The sequence below is a fragment of the Cherax quadricarinatus genome, unplaced genomic scaffold, assembly GCF_038502225.1.
Source record: "Cherax quadricarinatus isolate ZL_2023a unplaced genomic scaffold, ASM3850222v1 Contig1843, whole genome shotgun sequence".
Taxonomy (NCBI): Eukaryota; Metazoa; Arthropoda; class Malacostraca; order Decapoda; family Parastacidae; genus Cherax; species Cherax quadricarinatus.
In genome coordinates this window covers 1-25,000 of record NW_027196869.1, presented here as the reverse complement: position 1 = coordinate 25,000, position 25,000 = coordinate 1, and the positions used below count along the sequence as shown (strand labels likewise).

The following is a 25,000-nucleotide window of genomic DNA, read 5'->3' as shown; positions in this document are numbered from 1 at the left end:
GCTTTTTGGGACTTGACGAGCAAGGTAATATTTTGTGAAGTGATTCGGGGGAAACCGGTTAGCCGGACTCGAGTCCTGGAGGCAGGGCATACAATGCCTACACTTTAAAGGAGGGGTTGGGGATATTTGCTGTTTGGAGTGACACTTGAACTGTCGTATGTGAGGGTCTCTGCAAAGGCAATGATTATGTGTGAATGATGGTGAAATGTTGAATGATTTTGAAAGTGTTTCTTTTTTGGATCACCTTTCCTCGGTGGGAGACGGCCGGCGTGTTGAAAAATTATGTTAAGCGAGAAATTTCTTCTTGAACAGTCGCTTTTACAAATTATTTAAGGAAGGGATTACTGGTAATAAGCATCTTGGTAAGAACTAGTAGGTATGCGATGTTAAATGAACACATCTATGGATGGGTGGAATGCTCTTGTTGTCTATTGTGATCCAGTTCGTACAAGTTATAAAACTTAATATAATTTTTCACAACCCATTTAGATTTATGTGTATTTACATCTAGACATTTAATAAGATTCATAGTGACAGTGTTTGGTCCATTTTTAAAACATTTTAATATCAAATATAGTGTTAATCTCAATAATCGTACCAGTGATACTAGAAACAGCAGCCGAGAATGATTCTGACGGCTTCATTTCACATTAGCTGTAATAAACCATACCCCCGGCCGGGATTGAACCCGCGGTCATAGAGTCTCAAAACTCCAGCCCGTCGCGTCATTTCTTGAGTCATTAGCTGTAATGGCTGGAGTTTTTCTCAGCTAATATTTATATGGGCGCAGTATTATAAATTAAGGATCTAACGTAGGCTATGTACATCATTCTTACTATTCTCACATTAGCACTATAGTTGCGGCTGTAGGCAGCAACAGCTTTGAGAGTATTTAGTCTATTTTTGCATATTTTATTTAATTGTGGTATGATAGATTTACTAAGAGGTGCAACGACACCAAAATATCTGTAAGATTTTCCGTACCTGATGGTTTCTCCCTGCTAACAGTTGGGTAGGAAATGTCGTTTTCTTGTCAGTATCTTCATTATAATTGAAGATATAACGAGGCCTAGTCGATTACAAATTTTGTTAAAAATGGTAATCATCATATTGTTGCCTGTTATATGGATCATGATGTCATCAGCATAACTTATACCTATATTTTTTTTCATATATGTTAATATAAAAAATAATAATTTTGTACTAAAACAACCTTTGAAAACTTAACCTAACCTTATTATAACAAGCGTAATTTAATTTAGCTTAATCCAACTTAACATATTTTAGATAAGTTTATAATAATTTAATAATAAACAAACACAATGAAATATATTGTTTTTCGTTAGGTTCAGAATGATTTTTGCGAAATTATTGCATACACAAATTTTTGCTTGCCTTATTCGGCAACAAGAAGAGCGTTGCGATTTAAGGCAAAATCGGCACGGCTTATATACATCGTACCTAATAAACCGAACTTCTCGAATAAGCCGAACTCCTTTAAAAATTGTACTTTTCCATAAACAGTTTTTACAGGGTGATACATATATTTTTTTCCAATAACAGTGATAGAAAATATTTCATTTTTGGACCAAACCTAAGTTACAAACTTCACCTAACTTAAATTAGCAGAATTCTTCTATGCATAGTATAAGTCAGTCTAAATTTCTTTATTATTACTTAAAATCAATGATATATATTTTTTCGTTGTGTTTAGATTTATTTCCGTTGATTTATGGCAAAAATAAATTTTTGTTTGGCCGAATAGGCCAAACTAGGAACTCCGACTTAGTCGACGCCTCTGCACCGAGAGTGATAATATGTAAATGATGGCGAAAGTACTGAATGATAGTGAATGTGTTTCTTTTTTTGGGCCACTGACTAGGTGGGAGACGGCCGACGCGTTGAAAAAAAAAATATATATGCCATGAATCACAAACTAGTAGCCACAAATAAATGTGTTCGCAAAGATATGATCATAAATATTTTTTCACCTTTTGATGATCAAAAATAAAATAGGTAATTATTAAAGTTTAATGACACAGATGTACGCATGACTTACAGGTTGTGGACACGAACACGACCTCCTTGGTAACCCCGAGACTGACACGACCTCATGACTGCCACACCCAACACCCACGCCAGCCAGAGACCTGCACGGCTGCAACGTGTTTTAACGGTGGAAGGTGCATCTTGACGTCTACCGGTAGCAGGTAATGCATGTAAAGTATGTTCATCTCATCGATTTTGTTTTTTACGCACACTGTAGATACCTAATTCTCTTCTTCCTCCAAAAGTACAATGTTTTCGGCAGTTGTTTAATATCATTCTATTTCAATACTTTGCACTCGGCTTGGTTGAAATTTCAGAGCTACTTCTGAGAAGATCCCTGTAATTATTTTAGTTTCCTGCAGTCATTCTCTGTCTGTATCCCTCTTATTACTTTGACTTCGTCTGCAACAAAGTTTCTGTAATTACAGTATGGCTGGCAACCAACAAACCCTTCATAACCCACATATTTCAAAATGAGAACTTTCATTAATGCAATTTTCACCTGTTTGATGCTTTATTAAGTATTGGGTAATATGATGTCTCATTTTGCTTTATCATTTTTTAACCGCCAATATTTAATATTCGTCCACGGTTGGCATTCAGTTTTACATGAAATCGAGTATAAAGTGTCTGTTGTAGAACCCAGAGAGATTCTACCATTAACTGGACTAAGTTTCAATGCTTTGTCTCTCATTAGGACTTATGCATCTCTTTCCATGGAGTGAGCATCACCTGTGTGATGTTCGCTCCAAAATAAATCACCGGTGAGAAGACTTTAAGCTTAGATCTTATAATTTTTCATGAACTGTCCTTGTTCCTTATTTTGTCGAATCAGTTGGTCTTTTACTGTCATCTTCTATCTTGGAGTGGCTAGCATCGTTACGACTATTCCACAGAGAAAGGAAGCGCATGTATTTCGTGTAACTATCTTGTAGACCAAGTATTTACACTATCACTTTAAGGTCACCACATATATTCGACTTGTAGTTATAGTATTTTCTTAGTCTGAATAGAATCTTCATGAACTTATATTTTTGCTTTAATCCCACGCATAGCACATCTGGCTTTTCATTGCCGTCGTAAAGGAGTACTTCTTTCAGAATGACCTTACTGATTTGATGAATTTTCTACATTCATCTAAATGTTGTTCATAGCTCAGTTTTTTAATAAGACCATTCACAGCAATGCAGAAACACTCGTCAATCTATTATGGTGTACACGATAGTGAAATATTTTTGTTCTTTCTGCTAAAAGGCTCCACTCTTGTAAGTGCGATCCAAGCAGTTCTTCTGCCTGCTTTGAAAGGTCAAGGTCCCTGACAATGTTATTAAACTCCTATAGTGAGATTTAGTTTGTTTTTCAAGGTCTCAGATTCTAGTGGTTCATCAAGATTAGTGTTATCAGTTACTTCACAGATATCACGTTTTCTGTCAAAAGCAACAGGTTGAATAGGCATTACAGTGTCCTTACATTACTTTGGCTGACTCACAATGTGGATGTGTTATCATATTCTTGTGTTTCTTCGGGAAAGAAACCACATTAACGATGCAGAAGTAACAGTCATTCAAGTAATTCTTCGGGTCTCATCATACCATTGGGACTACAAATGGCATTGATCCACGTTTCACATTTAACCATTGTGTCGGTCCAGAGGTACAAATAGCGCAGTATATGCGTAGAGGACATGTTATATCTTGATCACCTATTCTGCAACTGAAGTATGCAAACTTGACACGATTTGTTATGTCTTTATCGTTGATCACGTGGTGTATACTAGCCAGTTACATTGGAAAAGCTTACTGCACTGTTCAGGTATCCTCATTTATTCACGTTAATCTAACATAGAGATTTCATATAACAGAGCAAAGAAAATCGAATATAAATATGCGTATGTGGATGTGGCAGAGAAATGTTAAGTTAGCAAAACACACACCAATGTACACAATGAATAGCAACCTTTTGTAAATATTCCTGAACACTGGGAAGACGAGAGCACTGACGCTCTCTGACTCTTCCTGACAAGCAGGGATGATGCACAGAATTTATGTTTATGTATGTAAGCAGATAGCCGCAAGGCTTCCCTCAGAGGTATTGTCTAGTTTATACACATAAAATAGAACCACATGTGTTGCCAGTATCTTACGTGATAGGTTAATTTTGACTTCAGATTAAGTTTCAGCTTGACAAAAATAACCTAAGTAAGTAGCAAAATTAAACAGCCTAGTATATTTCATCTGCAATTGTGTACCACATGTGTGTGTGTGTGTACTCACCTATTTGTGGTTGCAGGGGTCGAGTCCTAGCTCCTGGCCCCGCCTCTTCACCGGTTGCTACTAGGCCCTCTCTCTCCCCGCTCCATGAGCTTTATCAAACCTCGTCTTAAAACTGTGTATGGTTCCTGCCTCCACTACGTCATTTTCTAGGCTATTCCACTGCCTTACAACTCTATGACTGAAGAAATACTTCCTACTATCTCTCTGACTCATTTGTGTCTTCAACTTCCAATTGTGGCCTCTTGTTTCTGTGTCCCCTCCCTGGAACATCCTGTCTTTGTCCACCTTGTCTATTCCACGCAGTATTTTATATGTCGTTATCATGTCTCCCCTGACCCTCCTGTCCTCCAGTGTGGTCAGGCCGATTTCCCTTAATCTTTCCTCATAGGACATTCCCCTTAGCTCTGGAACTAACCTTGTCGCAAACCTTTGTACTTTCTCTAGTTTCTTGACGTGCTTTATCAAGTGCGGGTTCCAAACAGGTGCTGCATACTCCAGTATGGGCCTGACATACACGGTGTACAGTGTCTTGAATGATTCCTTACTAAGGTATCGGAATGCTGTTCTCAGGTTTGCCAGGCGCCCATATGCTGCAGCAGTTATCTGATTGATGTGTGCTTCCGGAGACATGCTCGGTGTTATACTCACCCCAAGATCTTTCTCCTTGAGTGAGGTTTGCAGTCTTTGGCCACCTAGCCTATACTCTGTCTGTGGTCTTCTGTGCCCCTCCCCCATCTTCATGACTTTGCATTTGGCAGGATTAAATTCGAGAAGCCATTTGCTGGACCAGGTGTCCAGTCTGTCCAGGTCTCTTTGAAGTCCTGCCTGGTCCTCATCAGATTTAATTCTCCTCATTAACTTCACATCATCTGCAAACAGGGACACTTCTGAGTCTAACCCTTCCGTCATGTCGTTCACATATACCAAAAATAGCACTGGTCCTAGGACCGACCCCTGTGGGACCCCGCTCGTCACAGGTGCCCACTGTGATACATCATTACGTACCATGACTCGTTGTTGCCTCCCTGTCAGGTATTCTCTGATCCATTGCAGTGCCCTTCCTGTTATATGCGCCTGATGCTCTAGCTTCTGCACTAATCTCTTGTGAGGAACTGTGTCAAAGGCCTTCTTGCAGTCCAAGAAGATGCAATCAACCCACCCCTCTCTCTCTTGTCTTACTTCTGTTATTTTATCATAAAACTCCAGAAGGTTTGTGACACAGGATTTGCCTTCCGTGAATCCGTGCTGGTTGGCATTTATACTCCTGTTCCGTTCCAGGTGCTCCACCACTCTCCTCCTGATAATCTTCTCCATAATTTTGCATACTATACACGTCAATGACACAGGTCTATAGTTTAGTGCCTCTTTTCTGTCTCCTTTTTTAAAAATGGGAACTACATTTGCCGTCTTCCATACCTCAGGTAGTTGCCCAGTTTCCAGGGATGTGTTGAAGATTGTGGTAAGTGGCACGCACAACATATCTGCTCCCTCTCTAAGGACCCACGGGGAGATGTTGTCTGGTCCCATTGCCTTTGAGGTATCGATGTCCCTTAGCAGTTTCTTCACCTCCTCCTCATCTGTATGTATGTCGTCCAACACTTGTTGGTGTATTCCTTGCTGGTGTCCCCGTCTGGTCTGTCCCCCCAGAGTCCTTCCTGTCTCTACTGTAAATACTTCCTTAAATCTCTTGTTTAGCTCCTCACATACCTCTTGATCGTTTCTTGTGAGTTCTCCACCTTCTTTCCTCAGCCTTATCACCTGGTCCTTGACTGTTGTCTTCCTCCTAATGTGGCTATACAGCAGTTTCGGGTCAGATTTGACTTTCGATGCTATGTCGTTTTCATACTGTCGCTGGGCCTCCCTCCTTATCTGTGCATACTCGTTTCTGGCTCTTCTACTAATCTCCTTGTTTTCCTGGGTCCTATGCCTCCTGTACCTTTTCCATTCTCTGTTGCACTTAGTTTTTGCCTCCCTACACCTTCGGGTAAACCAAGGACTCGTTTTGGTCTTCCTATTATTTCCGTTTCCCTTGGGAACAAAACTTTCCTCTGCCTCCTTGCACTTTGTTGCCACATATTCCATCATCTCGTTTACTGATTTTCCTACCATTTCTCTGTCCCACTGAACCTCCTGCAGGAAGTTTCTCATACCTGTGTAGTCCCCCCTTTTATAGTTTGGCCTGTCCCCTTCAGTTCCTGTTACCTTCTCCACTTGTAACTCTACTATATAGTCAAAACTCAGAACCACATGATCGCTAGCTCCAAGGGGCCTCTCGTAAGTGATGTCCTCAATGTCTGAACTGCTCAGGGTGAACACAAGATCCAGTCTTGCTGGCTCATCCTCCCCTCTCTCTCTGGTTGTGTCCCTGACATGTTGATGCATGAGGTTTTCAAGTACCACATCCATCATCTTGGCTCTCCATGTTTCGGGACCCCCATGTGGCTCCAGGTTTTCCCAGTCGATCTCCCTGTGGTTGAAATCGCCCATTACCAGTAACTTTGCTCTGCTCGAGTGAGCTCTTCTTGCCACCTCAGCCAGTGTGTCCACCATCACCCTGTTGTTTTCTTCGTACTCCTCTCTTGGCCTCCTGCAGTTCTGTGGTGGGTTATACATCACTCCAATGACTACTTTATGTTCTCCGGACTGAATTGTACCTACAATGTAGTCTCTTTCTCCAATCATGTCCATGCCTTCCATTTCCTCAAATCCCCATTGGTGTTTTATGAGCAGTGCAACCCCTCCTCCCCCTCTACTCCTTCTATCTTTCCTCAGGATCTGATATCCTGTTGGGAAGATTGTGTCTGTTATTGTCTCAGCGAGTTTTGTTTCTGTGACTGCTATGATGTCTGGGGATTTTTCACTGATTCTTTCATTCCACTCCTCATGTTTATTCATTATTCCATCCGCGTTTGTGTACCAAACCTTTAGTTTCTTTTCTATCATTGTGGTGTATTGGGGTTGTTGGTGTGGTACTCACCTAATTGTGGTTGCAGGGGTCGAGACTCAGCTCCTGGCCCCACTTCTTCACCGAGTGCTACTAGGTCCTCCCTCTCCCTGCTCCATGAGCTTTATCATACCTCATCTTAAAGCTATGCATGGTTCCTGCCTCCACTACCTCACTTGCTAGGCTATTCCACTTCCTGACTACTCTATGACTGAAGAAATACTTCCTAACATCCCTTTGACTCATCTGGGTCTTCAGCTTCCAATTGTGACCCCTTGTTTCTGTGTCCCCTCTCTGGAACATCCTGTCTCTGTCCACCTTGTCTATTCCACGCAGTATTTTGTATGTCGTTATCATGTCTTCCCTGTGTGTGTGTGTACGTGTACTCACCTAATTGTACTCACCTAATTGTACTCACCTAATTGTGGTTGCAGGGGTCGAGACTCAGCTCCTGGCCCCGCCTCTTCACTGATCGCTACTAGGTCCTCTCTCTCTCTGCTTCCTGAGCTTTGTCATACCTCGTCTTAAAGCTATGTATGGTTCCTGCCTCCACTACATCACTTGCTAGGCTATTCCACTTCCTGACGACTCTATGACTGAAGAAATACTTCCTAACATCCCTGTGACTCGTCTGAGTCTTCAGCTTCCAATTGTGACCCCTTGTTTCTGTGTCCCCTTTCTGGAACATCCTGTCTCTGTCCACCTTATCTATTCCACGCAGTATTTTGTATGTCGTTATCATGTCTCCCCTGACCCTCCTGTCCTCCAGTGTCGTCAGTCCGATTTCCCTCAACCTTTCTTCGTAGGACATACCCCTGAGCTCCGGAACTAGCCTTGTTGCAAACCTTTGCACTTTCTCTAATTTCTTGACGTGCTTGACCAGGTGTGGGTTCCAAACTGGTGCTGCATACTCCAGTATGGGCCTGATGTACACAGTGTACAGTGTCTTGAACGATTCCTTACTAAGGTATCGGAACGCTATTCTCAGGTTTGCCAGGCGCCCATATGCTGCAGCAGTTATCTGGTTGATGTGTGCCTCCGGAGACATGCTCGGTGTTATGGTCACCCCAAGATCTTTCTCCTTGAGCGAGGTTTGCAGTCTTTGGCCACCTAGCCTATACTCTGTCTGCGGTCTTCTTTGCCCTTCTCCGATCTTCATGACTTTGCATTTGGCAGGGTTGAATTCAAGAAGCCAGTTGCTGGACCACGTGTCCAGCCTGTCCAGGTCTCTTTGAAGTCCTGCTTGGTCCTCATCTGAGGTATTCTCTGATCCATTGCAGTGCCCTTCCTGTTATACGGGTGCAACAAACATTTGTTGATTTCTAATTATTGTGAATTCATTTGTGTAAAAAATACTGACTGAGAATCTAGCTTCCACCACTAGTTTAAATTAATGACCAACAGGTGTTTAACGCTTTATGAAATACAATGATGTCAGATGAGCGTTTTACTCTGTATTGGTCTGATGAAACCAACGTTTCCACAATAAAAATTCTCAGATTCTTCCTTCAGCTTTATTACCTATTTTTTTACAGTTGTTTTCTTATTGGTGTGGCTTTTCATGCTGTGTCATTCTCAAATTGCCTTTCAGCCTCTCTTCTTACCCATGCATATATATTTCTGGATCATCTGGTCGTTTCACTATTCCCTATTATGGCGTTCTTTGCTCCCTTTATGACTTTAATGATCTTGGTTAACCTTTGTTTCATTCTACTTTTTTTCCTTTGATTCTGCTTCTGGGTAGGAATTTCTTCTCTGTCTCCCAGCACTATTTGGCTACATACCCAATCAATTCATTTGTGTGTGTGTGTGTGTGTGTGTACTCACCTAGTTGTACTCACCTAGTTGAGGCAGGGGTCGAGTCCGAGCTCCTGGCCCCGCCTCTTCACTGGTCGCTACTAGGTCACTCTCCCTGAACCGTGAGCTTTATCATACCTCTGCTTAAAGCTATGTATGGATCCTGCCTCCACTACATCGCTTCCCAAACTATTCCACTTACTGACTACTCTGTGGCTGAAGAAATACTTCCTAACATCCCTGTGATTCATCTGTGTCTTCAACTTCCAACTGTGTCCCCTTGTTACTGTGTCCAATCTCTGGAACATCCTGTCTTTGTCCACCTTGTCAATTCCTCTCAGTATTTTGTATGTCGTTATCATGTCCCCCCTATCTCTCCTGTCCTCCAGTGTCGTCAGGTTGATTTCCCTTAACCTCTCCTCGTAGGACATACCTCTTAGCTCTGGGACTAGTCTTGTTGCAAACCTTTGCACTTTCTCTAGTTTCTTTACGTGCTTGGCTAGGTGTGGGTTCCAAACTGGTGCCGCATACTCCAATGTGGGCCTGTGTGTGTGTGTCCGTAGCTGTGTGTGTGTATGTGTGCGTGTGTGTGTGCGTGTGTGTATTGTGTGTGTGTGTGTGTGTGTGTGTACCTGTGTGTGTGTGTGTGTGTGTGTGTGTGTGTGTGTGTGTGTGTGTGTGTGTGTGTGTGTGTGTGTGTGTGTGTGTGTGTGTGTGTGTGTGTGTGTGTGTACTCACCTATTTGTACTCACCTATTTGTGGTTGCAGGGGTCGAGTCCTAGCTCCTGGCCCCGCCTCTTCACCGGTTGCTACTAGGCCCTCTCTCTCCCCGCTCCATGAGCTTTATCAAACCTCGTCTTAAAACTGTGTATGGTTCCTGCCTCCACTACGTCATTTTCTAGGCTATTCCACTGCCTTACAACTCTATGACTGAAGAAATACTTCCTACTATCTCTCTGACTCATTTGTGTCTTCAACTTCCAATTGTGGCCTCTTGTTTCTGTGTCCCCTCCCTGGAACATCCTGTCCTTGTCCACCTTGTCTATTCCACGCAGTATTTTATATGTCGTTATCATGTCTCCCCTGACCCTCCTGTCCTCCAGTGTCGTCAGGCCGATTTCCCTTAATCTTTCTTCATAGGACATTCCCCTTAGCTCTGGAACTAACCTTGTTGCAAACCTTTGTACTTTCTCTAGTTTCTTGACGTGCTTTATCAAGTGCGGGTTCCAAACAGGTGCTGCATACTCCAGTATGGGCCTGACATACACGGTGTACAGTGTCTTGAATGATTCCTTACTAAGGTGTCGGAATGCTGTTCTCAGGTTTGCCAGGCGCCCATATGCTGCAGCAGTTATCTGATTGATGTGTGCTTCCGGAGACATGCTCGGTGTTATACTCACCCCAAGATCTTTCTCCTTGAGTGAGGTTTGCAGTCTTTGGCCACCTAGCCTATACTCTGTCTGTGGTCTTCTGTGCCCTTCCCCTATCTTCATGACTTTGCATTTGGCAGGATTAAATTCGAGAAGCCATTTGCTGGACCAGGTGTCCAGTCTGTCCAGGTCTCTTTGAAGTCCTGCCTGGTCCTCATCAGATTTAATTCTCCTCATTAACTTCACATCATCTGCAAACAGGGACACTTCTGAGTCTAACCCTTCCGTCATGTCGTTCACATATACCAAAAATAGCACTGGTCCTAGGACCGACCCCTGTGGGACCCCGCTCGTCACAGGTGCCCACTGTGATACATCATTACGTACCATGACTCGTTGTTGCCTCCCTGTCAGGTATTCTCTGATCCATTGCAGTGCCCTTCCTGTTATATGCGCCTGATGCTCTAGCTTCTGCACTAATCTCTTGTGAGGAACTGTGTCAAAGGCCTTCTTGCAGTCCAAGAAGATGCAATCAACCCACCCCTCTCTCTCTTGTCTTACTTCTGTTATTTTATCATAAAACTCCAGAAGGTTTGTGACACAGGATTTGCCTTCCGTGAATCCGTGCTGGTTGGCATTTATACTCCTGTTCCGTTCCAGGTGCTCCACCACTCTCCTCCTGATAATCTTCTCCATAATTTTGCATACTATACACGTCAATGACACAGGTCTATAGTTTAGTGCCTCTTTTCTGTCTCCTTTTTTGAAAATGGGAACTACATTTGCCGTCTTCCATACCTCAGGTAGTTGCCCAGTTTCCAGGGATGTGTTGAAGATTGTGGTAAGTGGTACGCACAACATATCTGCTCCCTCTCTAAGGACCCATGGAGAGATGTTGTCCGGTCCCATTGCCTTTGAGGTATCGATGTCCCTTAGCAGTTTCTTCACCTCCTCCTCATCTGTATGTATGTCGTCCAACACTTGTTGGTGTATTCCTTGTTGGTGTCCCCATCTGGTCTGTCCCCCCAGAGTCCTTCCTGTCTCTACTGTAAATACTTCCTTAAATCTCGTGTTGAGCTCCTCACATACCTCTTGATCGTTTCTTGTGAGTTCTCCACCTTCTTTCCTCAGCCTTATCACCTGGTCCTTGACTGTTGTCTTCCTCCTAATGTGGCTATACAGCAGTTTCGGGTCAGATTTGACTTTCGATGCTATGTCGTTTTCATACTGTCGCTGGGCCTCCCTCCTTATCTGCGCATACTCGTTTCTGGCTCTTCTACTAATCTCCTTGTTTTCCTGGGTCCTATGCCTCCTGTACCTTTTCCATTCTCTGTTGCACTTAGTTTTTGCCTCCCTACACCTTCGGGTAAACCAAGGACTCGTTTTGGTCTTCCTATTATTTCTGTTTCCCTTGGGAACAAAACTTTCCTCTGCCTCCTTGCACTTTGTTGCCACATATTCCATCATCTCGTTTACTGATTTTCCTACCATTTCTCTGTCCCACTGAACCTCCTGCAGGAAGTTTCTCATACCTGTGTAGTCCCCCCTTTTATAGTTTGGCCTGTCCCCTTCAGTTCCTGTTACCTTCTCCACTTGTAACTCTACTATATAGTCAAAACTCAGAACCACATGATCGCTAGCTCCAAGGGGCCTCTCGTAAGTGATGTCCTCGATGTCTGAACTGCTCAGGGTGAACACAAGATCCAGTCTTGCTGGCTCATCCTCCCCTCTCTCTCTGGTTGTGTCCCTGACATGTTGATGCATGAGGTTTTCAAGTACCACATCCATCATCTTGGCTCTCCATGTTTCGGGACCCCCATGTGGCTCCAGGTTTTCCCAGTCGATCTCCCTGTGGTTGAAATCGCCCATTACCAGTAACTTTGCTCTGCTCGAGTGAGCTCTTCTTGCCACCTCAGCCAGTGTGTCCACCATCACCCTGTTGTTTTCTTCGTACTCCTCTCTTGGCCTCCTGCAGTTCTGTGGTGGGTTATACATCACTCCAATGACTACTTTATGTTCTCCGGACTGAATTGTACCTACAATGTAGTCTCTTTCTCCAATCATGTCCATGCCTTCCATTTCCTCAAATCCCCATTGGTGTTTTATGAGCAGTGCAACCCCTCCTCCCCCTCTACTCCTTCTATCTTTCCTCAGGATCTGATATCCTGTTGGGAAGATTGTGTCTGTTATTGTCTCAGCGAGTTTTGTTTCTGTGACTGCTATGATGTCTGGGGATTTTTCACTGATTCTTTCATTCCACTCCTCATGTTTATTCGTTATTCCATCCGCGTTTGTGTACCAAACCTTTAGTTTCTTTTCTATCATTGTGGTCATGCAAGTATATTGGGGTTGGGGGAGCGAGAGCCTTGGTGGGGGCCTATATGGGGCTGTGGTGTAGGTGGGGTATGTGTTGATGGGGGTGGGGTCAGAATGCCCATAAGGGACAGCTGTTGGGGTGAGGTTTGTGATATGGGGGTTGGTGGCAGAGGGAACAGTGAGTGGGTTGTAGTATAGGTTGCTCAGTTGCGTTGGGAATGTCGCGGGTGGGGTCTTTTGGTGGGAGATTCTGTGGGGTGTGTTTGCCCTTCCTCCTGTGTCTGGGTCCTGCTCATTTTCATTGCTTCTCGTTCCTCCTTGCGTCTCTGTACCCTCTCTTTCAGTGTAGTCCTTTCTTCTTGTGTTCTGTCGCGGTCGAGGTATACTCTCTGGTACCCCTCTTTGTCCCTCAGTCTTGCTTTCTCTTGCAGAATCCTGATTCGAACTGATTCTTCCTTGAAAGTTACTCTGACAGGCCGTATCCTTCCACTCGCAAACCACCCAATTCTCTGAAAATTTGTCACCTGGGTCATATTGCCCTCCCCTATTGTTTTCATGATGCCTTCAATCATTTTTTTCTCCTCCTGTTTTATTTCTTCAAAGTTGGCCCCCTTGGCTTCTTGGAGCCCGTACACAAAAACTGACCTCGCCCTTTCCTCCTCCCACTGAGTCTCCATCTGCTTCCTCTGAGGCATTTTATTTCCTTCCATTGACATGTTCTTGCCTTCAGTCCCTGTCATATCTGAAACATCTATTCTTAGTGGACTGTCTTTCCTGGCCAGCTGTCCCTTGCTACTGCAGTTGGCTGTTAGAACCTCTGCATATAACAAACCTTCATTTTCTTCGGACCTGTCGCTTGATCTTAGTGTGCTCATCGTCTTTTCCCTGGCCCCACGTGGGTCTGATAGGTCCTTCGTGTACGGCATGTCTCCGTTGTTGCTTACCATCCCCTTGTCTGCGCCTGACTCTGAATTTCCATCATTGTCTTCAGACCTGTCGTTTGATCTCAGTGTGCTCGTCGTCTTTTCCCTGGCCCCACGTGGGTCTGATAGGGCCTTCCTGTACGGCATGTCTCCGTTGTTGCTTACCATCCCCTTGTCTGCGCCTGACTTTGAATTTCCTGATGTCACGTCTGAATTGTCATTTGTCTCTCTAATCTGTTTCAGGCTTTGCAGTTTCTCTTCTAAGCACTGTATCCTAGCTTCTGCTGCTAAGGCCTGTACTTCCCACTTCCTGCACTCTTCAGCTATCCGCTCCTCCATTTTCTTACCAAGCTCTACTATCTTCCTTCCCCACTCTTCCTCCCTTTTTTGGAGCTCTAACTCCCAGTCTTTCCTCCCTGGTTCTTCTACCAGATCTCTGGTTTTCCGTCCTCTAAGGCCTCTAAGGTGTGTGTGTGTGTTTGTGTGTGTGTGTGTGTGTGTGTATGTGTGTGTGTGTGTGTACTCACCTAATTGTACTCACCTAATTGTGGCTGCAAGGGTCGAGACTTATCTCCTGGCTCGGCCTCTTCAGTGACAGCTACTGGGTCCACCCTCTCCCTGCACCATGAGCTTTATCATACCTCGTCTTAAAACTAAGTATGGTTCCTGCCTCCACTACATCGTTTGCAAGACTATTCTACTTCCTAACAACTCTGTGGCTGAAGAAATACTTCCTAATATCCCTTTGACTCATCTGAATCTACAGCTTCCAATTGTGACTCCTTGTTTCTGTGTCCCATCTCTGGAACATCGTGTCTCTGTCCATCTTGTATATTCCACGCAGTATTTTGTATGTCGTTATCATGTCTCCCCTGACCCTCCTGTCCTCCAGTGTCGTCAGACCGATTTCCCTTAACCTTTCTTCGTAGGACATTCCCCTTAGCTCTGGAACCAGCCTTGTTGCAAACCTTTGCACTTTCTCTAATTTCTTGACGTGTTTGACCAGGTGTGGGTTCCAAACTGGTGCTGCGTACTCCAGTATGGGCCTGACGTACACAGTGTATAAAGTCTTGAACGATTCCTTACTGAGGTACCGGAACACTATTCTCAGGTTTGCCAGGCGCCCATATGCCGCAGCAGTTATCTGGTTAATGTGTGCTTCTGGCGACGTACTCGGTATTATACTCACCCCTAGATCTTTCTCCTTGAGTGAGGTTTGCAGTCTTTGGCCGCCTAGCCTATACTCTGTCTGCGGTCTTCTTTGCCCTTCACCGATCTTCATGACTTTGCATTTGGCGGGGTTAAATTCTAGGAGCTAGTTGCTGGAACATGCATCCAGCCTGTCCAGGTCTCTTTGTAGACCTGTCTGGTCCGCATCTGATTTAATTCTCCTCATTAACTTCACATTGTCTGCAAACAGGGACACATCTGAGTCTTTCCCTTCCGTCATATCGTTCACATATACCAAGAATAGCACTGGTCCCAGGACTGACCCCTGTGGGACCCCGCTCGTCACAGGCGCCCACTGTGATACCTCATCACGGACCATGACTCGCTGTTGCCTCCCTGTTAGGTATTCTCTGATCCATTGCAGTGCCCTTCCTGTTATATGTGCCTGATCCTCTAGCTTCTGTACTAATCTCTTGTGAGGAACTGTGTCGAAGGCCTTCTTGCAGTCCAAGAAAATGCAATCAACCCACCCCTCCCTCTCATTTCTTACTTCAGTTACCTTGTCATAAAACTCTAGTAGGTTTGTGACACAGGATTTGCCTTCCATGAATCCGTGCTGGCTGTCGTTTATAATCTTGTTCCGCTCCAGGTGCTCCACCACTCTCCTGATAATCTTCTCCATTATTTTGCATACTATACACGTCAGTGACCAGGGCAAGGCGTGGGTGCTTGGCATGGGCATGGGCCCTTGCAGTTGGGTGGGCTAGCACAAGCCCGGCCTCATGCAGGCTCTCACGGCTGGAAAGAAGAACTAACGACTCACAACCTCCACGGCTGTCTCTCGCACCTAACAATCAACGCTCAGGTGAGAACTCCTTGAGAAGGGTTATTGATCCAAGGAATTGTTCTAACCTTTCCATTTTCTTGGATCAGTCTTGATTGTCCCGGTCCCCCAGGCCACTGTACCTCAATTCTCGGGAAAGGATTAGTGTAGAGTGTGATATGAGTTCATAACACAGTTAAATATTAGCGTTGAAGATTTCTAGCGAATTATGTTTTGTATTCAGAAGTTATCACATGGATACTAATAACTCATTTTTTTCAGTACAAATGAAAAATTTGCAAACATACATCTCTAAATTAATTCTAACCTTCCATTTTAAGAAACACCAGGTTTGAAACCAAATTAAAGTATCTTGTTATCTCAAAGGGACCAATATCCTAAAATTAAGTGAAAAGTGACGGCAATTAAATATAGCACTCAGAAATTGTGGTATGAAAATCAGTATTTCAATTTTGGTAGTGTTTTCTAAAAACAAATTTGGACCATCAGAACTCCAGATTAACATAAATTAAAACAACGAAATTTTTCTTCCATTTCATGAGATGAATCAGCCATTGAAAACTGATGCTGCTCACAATTATATTTTATTCAGGGAATAGTGATGAAATAGTTGAGTTAAACAGCGTCTGAATAATGTGATGCAATCAGATTTAATTTAAGCGAGGAAAAGTACAGTTCCTTGGTTTATAAGCTCCTCTTTAGCAACAAGACAAATTAATTCACTTAACTTAAACAACACTATACTATTTGGAGAATAAAACCGTGAAAAATGGCACCCACACATTGCAGTAACATTACTAACTTTCTTCTAAGAAGGATACACGAGTGTTGAACTTTTGATTCACATCAGAGTAGCTTTCTACATTAATCACATGGATACAAAATGTAGGAATGGTCTTTGAAACATTAATGACAGAGCATCTGTGAATCTTGGCATAGATACAATGCGCTGAAAATTAGAGGCCTCTAGAATACGACGTTCATGAGGTATAAACATAAATTTTGGTGAAAGAGACGCATAAAGTTACTGAGAAACATTCCGAATATAGTAATCGTTAAATTTAAAAATGCTAACGATTAGAACGCTTCCAAGTTTAATAAAAATTTCAGTAAAAATTCCTAATTTGCACCTATTAAGACTGAACTTACGGGGCGTCATCCTTATTACAGAATACACCATCATTGATATTTTGAAGCCGATATGAAGAAACATTTTTTAGGTACTGAATAATAATGAACGTTACTAATGAAACGTAGGTTCGATCTTGAGAGTTGTCACTGTCGATGAGGGCAATGAAGATACTTCGGTGAGAAACATCAAATCCTAGGCATGTGGTATTCCACTTAACATACTGTAATGTTTTTGATTTCACCCATGCCAAAAGAAATCAACAAACTACATTTGTTTAAATTACCAGAAAAAATTGCCATCATACCTCAGGGATATGTTCAAAAGACATTGCTCATCATAAAGTTATTAACATACACAGTGGAACTGGTCAACAAAGAGAGACAGTAGAGGGCAGCGAGAGGCTAAATTCTTTAAGGTTTACTATAGTAATAGTGGGAACGTACAAAATAACATAGATAACCATAGATTAATTGAATTTACAGGAAGCACCGATATTATTGCTATAACAGAGACCTGATTCAAGCTGAAAGACAAAATGCCTTCTGAGTGCCACTTACATGGGTGTAAATTATTCCACACTGATAGGGTCATCAGGAAGGGTGGTGAGTGGCGATGTATGACAGAGGTAATTTAAACTGGTACATTAGACAACATGTGAAAGTAGAATCTACTGACACTGAATCTGTTTGGCTCCAGTTTCTCGAGGGTCTTGAAAAACTAATCTTGCGTATGATTTACAGGTCCCCAAACCTTGATAGGGAACCCAGAAAACTTCTATGGGACGAAATTTACACGAAATTGCTTTAATAGATTTTAACTTTAGACAAATGGATAGGAGTTTTTTGACAAGATATTTAGAGTCCAGCAACTTTCTTGATACGATCTAAGATTTAAGAAAAAAAAAAAAAGCTTTTGAAAAAACCAACTAGAGGATATGACCTGCTTGCCTTGGTTATTGCCAGTCAGTAATTACTAATTAATAATCTCGAGGTTAACGATGAGCTTAGGGAAAGCGATAACAAATTACTCAGTTTCGATATATCATGGAAGTACCTTAATAATTACAATCAAGTAAATGCCTTCTGCTTGGCCGACCTCATAGCACTGAGAAATTAGCTATGTGAGGTCAACTAATGTGATCTGACTGGTCATTATCCTTTGAGTCAGGCGGTGATGGTTACCTAAAAACATTTTTCAAAGCATAGTTCAAGCTGCCCAGATTATGTTTCAAATGGAAAAATACAATCAAATGAAAATAACCCAAAAGATATGTGCGAATGATTTAAATGTGAAGATTGAGACACTTATGCACTTATGTGACATTTTTTCATTTTTCATCCAGCCCAGCACCCTACTAGGTATTGCTCAAATGCTTGTCTGGCCAGTCTGCCTCTGCTTATAGGTCAAGAGAGGAGAGCAGTTACAGGCGAATCAAAAGAGAGAAAGAGAGAGAGAGAGAGAGAGAGAGAGACAGAGAGACCCCTACTCATATTTTAAACAGAAAGATACTAGAGAAATTCCAGAAATAAAATATTATTTAGGTCAGGACGAAAATAAGTACGCATTATCAAAGTGACTAGTAACATACGCTCACACAAATACATTAAAACCAAACAAATTCTTGGGCTCTGATGAATTGTTCTCAAAAGTTATAAAGAAATGTAAGTAGCAACATGGCAAACCATTGCCTAGTCTTTTCAACATATCACTACAAACTGGCACATAGCCTGACAAGCGGAAATAACTCGAATATAGACCAATTAGCCTAACCTCTACTGTGGGAATATTGCTGGAACCAATAATTGCCGAGGCTCTTCAAAGCCACCTTGAAAGACAAATTGATCAACGAATCTCAGTACGATTCTACAAAAACGTTCCTGCCTGACTCACGAAATCGTAATGACACGATTGCAAACAAACCATACCCCGGCTGGGATTGAACCCGCGGGCTGGAGTTTTGAGACTCTCTGACCGCGGGTTCAATCCCAGCCGGGGTATGGTTTGGGAACGTTCCTGCCTTACGAATTTTCTAATTTTTTTTACTTAGGTATCTGAATAGGTAGATGTTAGAATATATTGTGTAAATGGACTTGTTGTGTAAATGGATTTTTATGGAGTTATACATCGGAGACTGAGGAAAGTAGAGGCTCAAGGAATGTTAGAATTTTTCTTTTCCTGGCTTGAGGCTTGAGTTGGGATTGACAAATAGGCAGCAGAGAGTTTGCTCATACTGGGAGAAATCAGAGTAGAAACGGGTCACAAGGTCACAAGCGGTGTTCCACGGGGGTCAGTGATGGGCCGTTTGTCATTCACAAACGACATAGATGATGGAATAAACAGCGACATAAGGATGTTTGCGAAGGGCAATAAAATACTACAAGAAGATTTAAATTGATGCAGAGGTCGGATAAGTGGCAGATGCAGTTAAGTAGGTTATAATTACATATATCCTGCGCTAAAGTTGCATAGATATTCAAAGCTGTACTGGAAAATAACATACCTAACCTGGTAGCCCAGGTGTCAGATGGCCATTCACAGAGGGTAGCGGTATTTTCAAACCTAATAATGTAGGAAGTTATGTCTACACCCTCTGTGAAGGGAGGTAAATTAGGTGTTGCACTATGTGCACTAGCTGTATGATGTTCAGTTACTCCTTCCTCTAATTGCTGTTGTGAAAAAGTTAACTTTTTATTTTCTAATTCAAGGCGTGCTTTCTTTACCTCACGATCTTTTTCTCTCTCTCAACTCATTTTCTCTAGCTTTTTCCTGAAGTTTTCTATCTTTTGCTCTGTCCTCAAGTTCTCTTAATTTAGCTTGTTCCTCAAGTATTTTAGCTTGTTCCTCACGGACTTTATCTCTCTCCTAACGTTCAAGTCTATCATGCTCCTTTTTGTCTTCTCTCTCTCTCTCTTTCTAATTATCTTTCTTGGTTTTCTCTCTCTATTCTCTCTCCTTGTTCTCCTCTCTTTCGATTCTCTCTCCTTTTTCTCCTCTCTTTCTGTCTCTCTTCTCTCTCAATTCTTTCCTGGATCTTAGCTCCAATGAAAGCTTCTAAATTTTTCCCCGTTGTTCCTAACTTACTCGCAGTGTTCAACCAAAACTGGTATTCATCCATACTTGCAAGAATAACTTAAACTACCAGAGGAAAATGAAACGGGTATCAAAGAAAATGGAGGGTTCAATTCCTGCTCCGCTCAAACTGTAAATAAATAGGGTTCGATCCCTGCTTCGATTAACAGTATGCATGAATGAAAACAGACGGTTCTATGCCGGCTCCGACCAAATAGTAAGTTGAATGGGGTCCCTTGACCATCCAATCTTCTCACCAACAAATCAAGAGTGTCCTACAACAGTTCCCTTGATATAATAAATAGAGCTCAATGAAACAATTTGTCACTGGAAAATCTCGGGTCCCTAGAGTCTATTCCTCCAAATCACTTCAAGCTCAAAAATAAAGGTGGCAGAATTAACTAGTATATCCTGCCTTGACTTGACTTACAATAAATTGACACTATAACAATCACCAAATTTTTTAAATACCTGTACTGTAGTCCTACCATAGAGAATGATTACTCATGGCTGGTGGTAACCGTCTGTGGGATGCAGAGTTGAAGGTCCAGTGGTAGATTATAGATGGAGTTGAATCTTGATTCGGTTGCGTAATCCTGGCAAGGTCGCCACTTGTGAAGGCTTACTCAACCCAGTAAGATCTTAAGTAGGTATTACCAAGGCTCGCTCCTCCTTAGGAGAATTAATGAATAGAAAAAGAATAATAACAAACAAATATAAACACTTTATTGTTATAATTGAAAATATAAAACATTTAAATATGAACTTTTATCCTACTTGAAAGAGAAATGAAAAATGAAATATAAAAATGATATTTGAATTCAACGCTATTTGTACAAAGTGTAAGAAAATTATGTATGTTGTCGACACAGCGCACTGTAGAAACTGTAGTCATTGCTGATGATGTAGGGGGGTCACAGCTGTTGAGTGACAACCCAACGACTATTCATAGTATCTCTAGCCTGAATGATCCATCAAGATGATAGGAATGCAGGTCTTTCACTGCAGAGATGAGGGGTAGTTGCCTGGGGTTGGCTACACTCAGGTACGTAGATCAAGGGTGACGTCCCAGAACTCGTGTGAAGTTCGTCTCCTTCAGCACTGTCTCTGTAGTTGCCAGATGACCCAAGCTGACAGTCCAAGCTAGAAAGAGACAAAAGTTAACCACTGCTCGATAAATCACTCTCCATGATAAGTATAAGGTACTTAAAAGAATGGTGAGGATTTAAAAGCAAGATGTTACACCTGAAAGTCAAGGCATTATGAACTAAGTTTCGGGACTGGTTAAAAGTGAAGCTTTTAACCGATATATCCACTAAAATAGGAGAAGAGGCTTTTACTTACAGTTGTGTTGGAAGCTGTGAGTCAAGTGATTATCCATTTGGTCGGAGCCCTGCACGTCACCTTTCTGGGTGGAAAAAAAGGGGGGGGGATAGTGGGAGCTAGACACTGACCCTACCTTAACAAGCAGACTGGCAATCAAGCTATCGTCACCATATATTCGCTCGCTACTCCTATCTGTTGAACTTTTCCCTCACATAGACAAATGCAAAGTTCTAATCTTTGGAAAAATATAACTGACACTTATAAAGTAAATAACTGTGTGTAAGTTTTCGTTTAGTCGTTGTATACGGATCTGCACTGGCAAATTAAGAAAAAATGTTAACTGTTATATAGCTTTGTTGCAGGTAGTGGACCTGGGTCAGCCGGCAGACAGCCAAGGTAGCACGAGCGGCTGTCGCCTGCAGGAGACAGCCTGCCCTGGCGGCCACGGTGGGTGTGGCTTGCGGGGTGAGTGTGTGGGCGGGCTGGAACACCCTCATTGTGAGTGTGAACAAGGATGGTCGGGACCAGACTGTGCTACGCCCACTGTGCCCGCTTCCCTGGGCAAGTCTTCTTACATGAAGGTAGCGCTCTCGTTCAGACCGGCACCGCTGGTGTTGCGGGTTCAGTTGCGGGTCCGGACAAGAGGTAACCGCACTGGTCTTCTAGTCCATCTAGCTGCCCTCCACCGAACAGCTGCCTTCACGCTCCACGTCAGTTTCTTTCCAATGCAGTTCTTAAAATTTATTTGAATTCTTATGATATATGCGTCTTGTTGAGTCATTAATATGTTTTCCTTCAAACACAAACGTTTGAAGATCATTTATCATTAGTTTAAAGCAACTAACTCATAAAGAAGCAATAAAACAGAAAGAAATATCAAGTTGTTTTCCAGGGTACTTAAAGAATGCAAGATGGAACTTAGCCATTAACGAGTATGTTTAATACGTCCATCATTGTTGGTGCTGTGCCTGAGATGTGGAAGATGGCTAATGTGGTTTCTATATTCAAATCAGGGGATAAGTCCATTCCATTAAATTACCGTCTAATAAGCCTGACGTCTATAGCAGGCAAATTATTAGAATCAGTTATAGCTGACATTATTAGAAGTCATCTTGAAGAGCATAATTTGATTAATGAATCTCCGCATGGGTTCAAGAGAGGTCGTTCCTGCCTGACAAATTTACTGACGTTCTTCAAAAGAACATTTGAGGCAGTGGACGGTGATAAAGAATATAATATTGTTTATTTGGATTTTAGTAAAGACTTCGATAGAGTACCTCACAAGAGACTTAAGAAAAGTGGCAGCTCATGGTATAGGAGGCAAAGTTCTAGCATGTATAGAGGCATGGCTTACCAACAGAAAGCAGAGAGTTTCCATTAATGGGGTCAAATCTGAATGGGGCGTTTCACAAGGATCAGTTTTAGGCCCTCTCTTGTTCATAATTTACATTAATGACTTTAATGAAGGAATTACAAGTGACATGAGCAAATTTGCTGATGATACAAAGATAGGCCATATGATTCATTCTGAGGAGGATTCCAATGAACTCCAGGAGGATTTGGACAAATTGATGTCTTGGTCTGAAAAATGGCAGATGAAGTTCAAGGTGGATAAGTGTAAGGTACTAGTCCTTGGTAATGAAAATAACCCATGGTATTACAAACTAAGTGAAGCAGTACTTGATCATACAGAATGTGAAAAAAACTTGGGAGTCATGGTAAGCAGAAATCTAAAGCCAAGACAGCAGTGCCTAAGTGTGCGCAACGAGGCTAACAGATTACTGGGATTTATTTCAAGAAGTATAAGTAACAGAAGTCCAGAAGTTATTGTATAGCTCTATACATCACTAGTGAGGCCTCATTTAGATTATGCCGCTCAGTTTTGGTCTCCTTACTACAGGATGGATATAGATTCAGTAGAGAACATACAAAGATGAATGACTAGTGATTTACTGTGTTTGGAATCTCCCGTATGAAGGTAGACTTAAAGCCTTGAATCCCCACTCTCTGGAATGACGTAGAATGAGGGGAGATATCATTGAAGTGTATAAGTGGATGATGGGCATAAACAAAGGTGATATTAATAAAGTACTGAGGGTGTCGAACCAGGTAAGAACCAGAAATAACGGATTTAAGTTGGATAAATTTAGATTTAGAAAGGACATAGGTAAGTACTGGTTTTCTAACAGAGTTGTGGATGCGTGGAACAATCTCCCGAGTAGGGTGATAGAGGCTGGGAAGGGCTCGGTTTGATTGGTGTCATTAGGTATGAGAGGATATTCTTGGGAAGCTTCGGATAGGGGTCTTTTTTATTAGGATGTGCTTTGTATGGGATAGTAGGCCTTGTGCAGAATTCCTCCATTCTCATGTTCTTATTTTAATTTTTTTTTTTGCATTAGTGTAAATAATATTAAAATTATGGATTATGTTAAAGCCGTGGGGAGACCTGATCCTCCTTTGGCTAATCATGAATGAGAAACTCGACTCTCACAGCTAGACTCTCCGTAGCTTCAATGTGACCAAGAAATTCTTTACTAATCTTCTGCTTCTTTTTTTTTTTTTTACTGTATATGGGTAGGTTTAAGCCGCATGTAAAAGGAATGGTATATTGTTATGCAAACATGCTGTATGCGTATTGTGGAGCAAACATCATCAACCTTACTAAAACGTTTGCTTGTGAATTTCAGCTACGTGCCGGTATGGCGTGTGTGTCAGTGTCTGGGGCTGGTTGGGCGTCACGGGCGGCCTGTGTGGAGGGCTACTTACTAGGTGACGGAGCCTGGCACACCGTCACGGCTGAACGTCACGGTCACAGCCTGGTGGTGATTGTCGATGATGGTGACGACTTTCGGAGGCAGGAGAGATTGGCGTGGTTAGCAGCTCCCGGAGAGGGCGAGTATGCAACAGGACCGCCCATGTCCCTGGAGGTGGATAAACACAATGGCGTGACAGTCGGAGGTTTGCCAGAGTTCGTGGGCGGCAGTCTAATCAAAGTCCACGACGATCTCCACGACAGTAATTGACACGTTTTATTGTCCCAAGAGGGACACTTCTAATCAATATATGGCATATACTCTCATTTGAGCATTTTTTCATTCATCATTTACTTTACTGAAACCCACTTGAGTAACGTACATATATGCCCCCCCCCTACATTGTTTTCATTCACTGTATGTGTATTTTTATAAGGATGGATCCTCGAGCTCTGCGCTGAAGACCCACACGGGATTTAGCGCTTCACAAAAATATCATTATAATAATAATGTCTCTATAACTAGCATGCCTGGACGACTTGCGAGTGTCCGGGGTATCGCTGCCTTTGGCTCCAGCTGTTAACAGCACCAGCTGGGGCCAGGTAACCTCTGTTGAGCGTCTGGAATCGGGATGTTACTCAACTGATGTTTGTGTTAATTCGACCTGCTCTGCTCCTCTCACTTGTTACACTGCGTGGGACCAACCTACCTGCAGGTCAGTGTTTTCCAAACCACTTAAATCCAGCCTTCTAGCAGGTCAGTGCCACATTACCTGGGGTACCCCTTATCTGCAGGTCTGAGCCATATAAATAAGAACAGGTTGCTAGCATTTGTTTCTTCTGTCATACTTTATTAGGCTCTTGTCCAACTGCCTATCAGTGCCAAGCTTTCAAGCCGTTTATAAAAATGTGTAAAAAGATAACCACCAAGTCGTTTGTGGATCAGATCCAGGGCAGATTAATACTGCTTCATCAGCTAAACAGAATGGGTGGGGATCGAACCAATGGCAGCGGAGTACTAAAACTCCCAAGTCA

General features: G+C 42.6%; 1 protein-coding gene across 1 annotated transcript in view; it reads left to right on the top strand.

Annotated features, from left to right (window-relative positions):
• The window catches only part of LOC128704228 (neural-cadherin-like), a gene marked incomplete at its 5' end in the record, with an annotated part of 73,930 nt that extends 49,126 nt beyond the window's left edge, over window positions 1-24,804 (top strand). The window contains 5 exons of the mRNA XM_070081144.1: window positions 2,062-2,203; window positions 15,556-15,707; window positions 21,576-21,923; window positions 23,901-24,228; window positions 24,492-24,804. Coding sequence (XP_069937245.1) covers window positions 2,062-2,203; window positions 15,556-15,707; window positions 21,576-21,923; window positions 23,901-24,228; window positions 24,492-24,766 — 1,245 coding nt within the window. The remainder of the gene's footprint in view (window positions 1-2,061; window positions 2,204-15,555; window positions 15,708-21,575; window positions 21,924-23,900; window positions 24,229-24,491) is intronic.
• Between the last annotated feature and the right edge of the window lie 196 nt (window positions 24,805-25,000).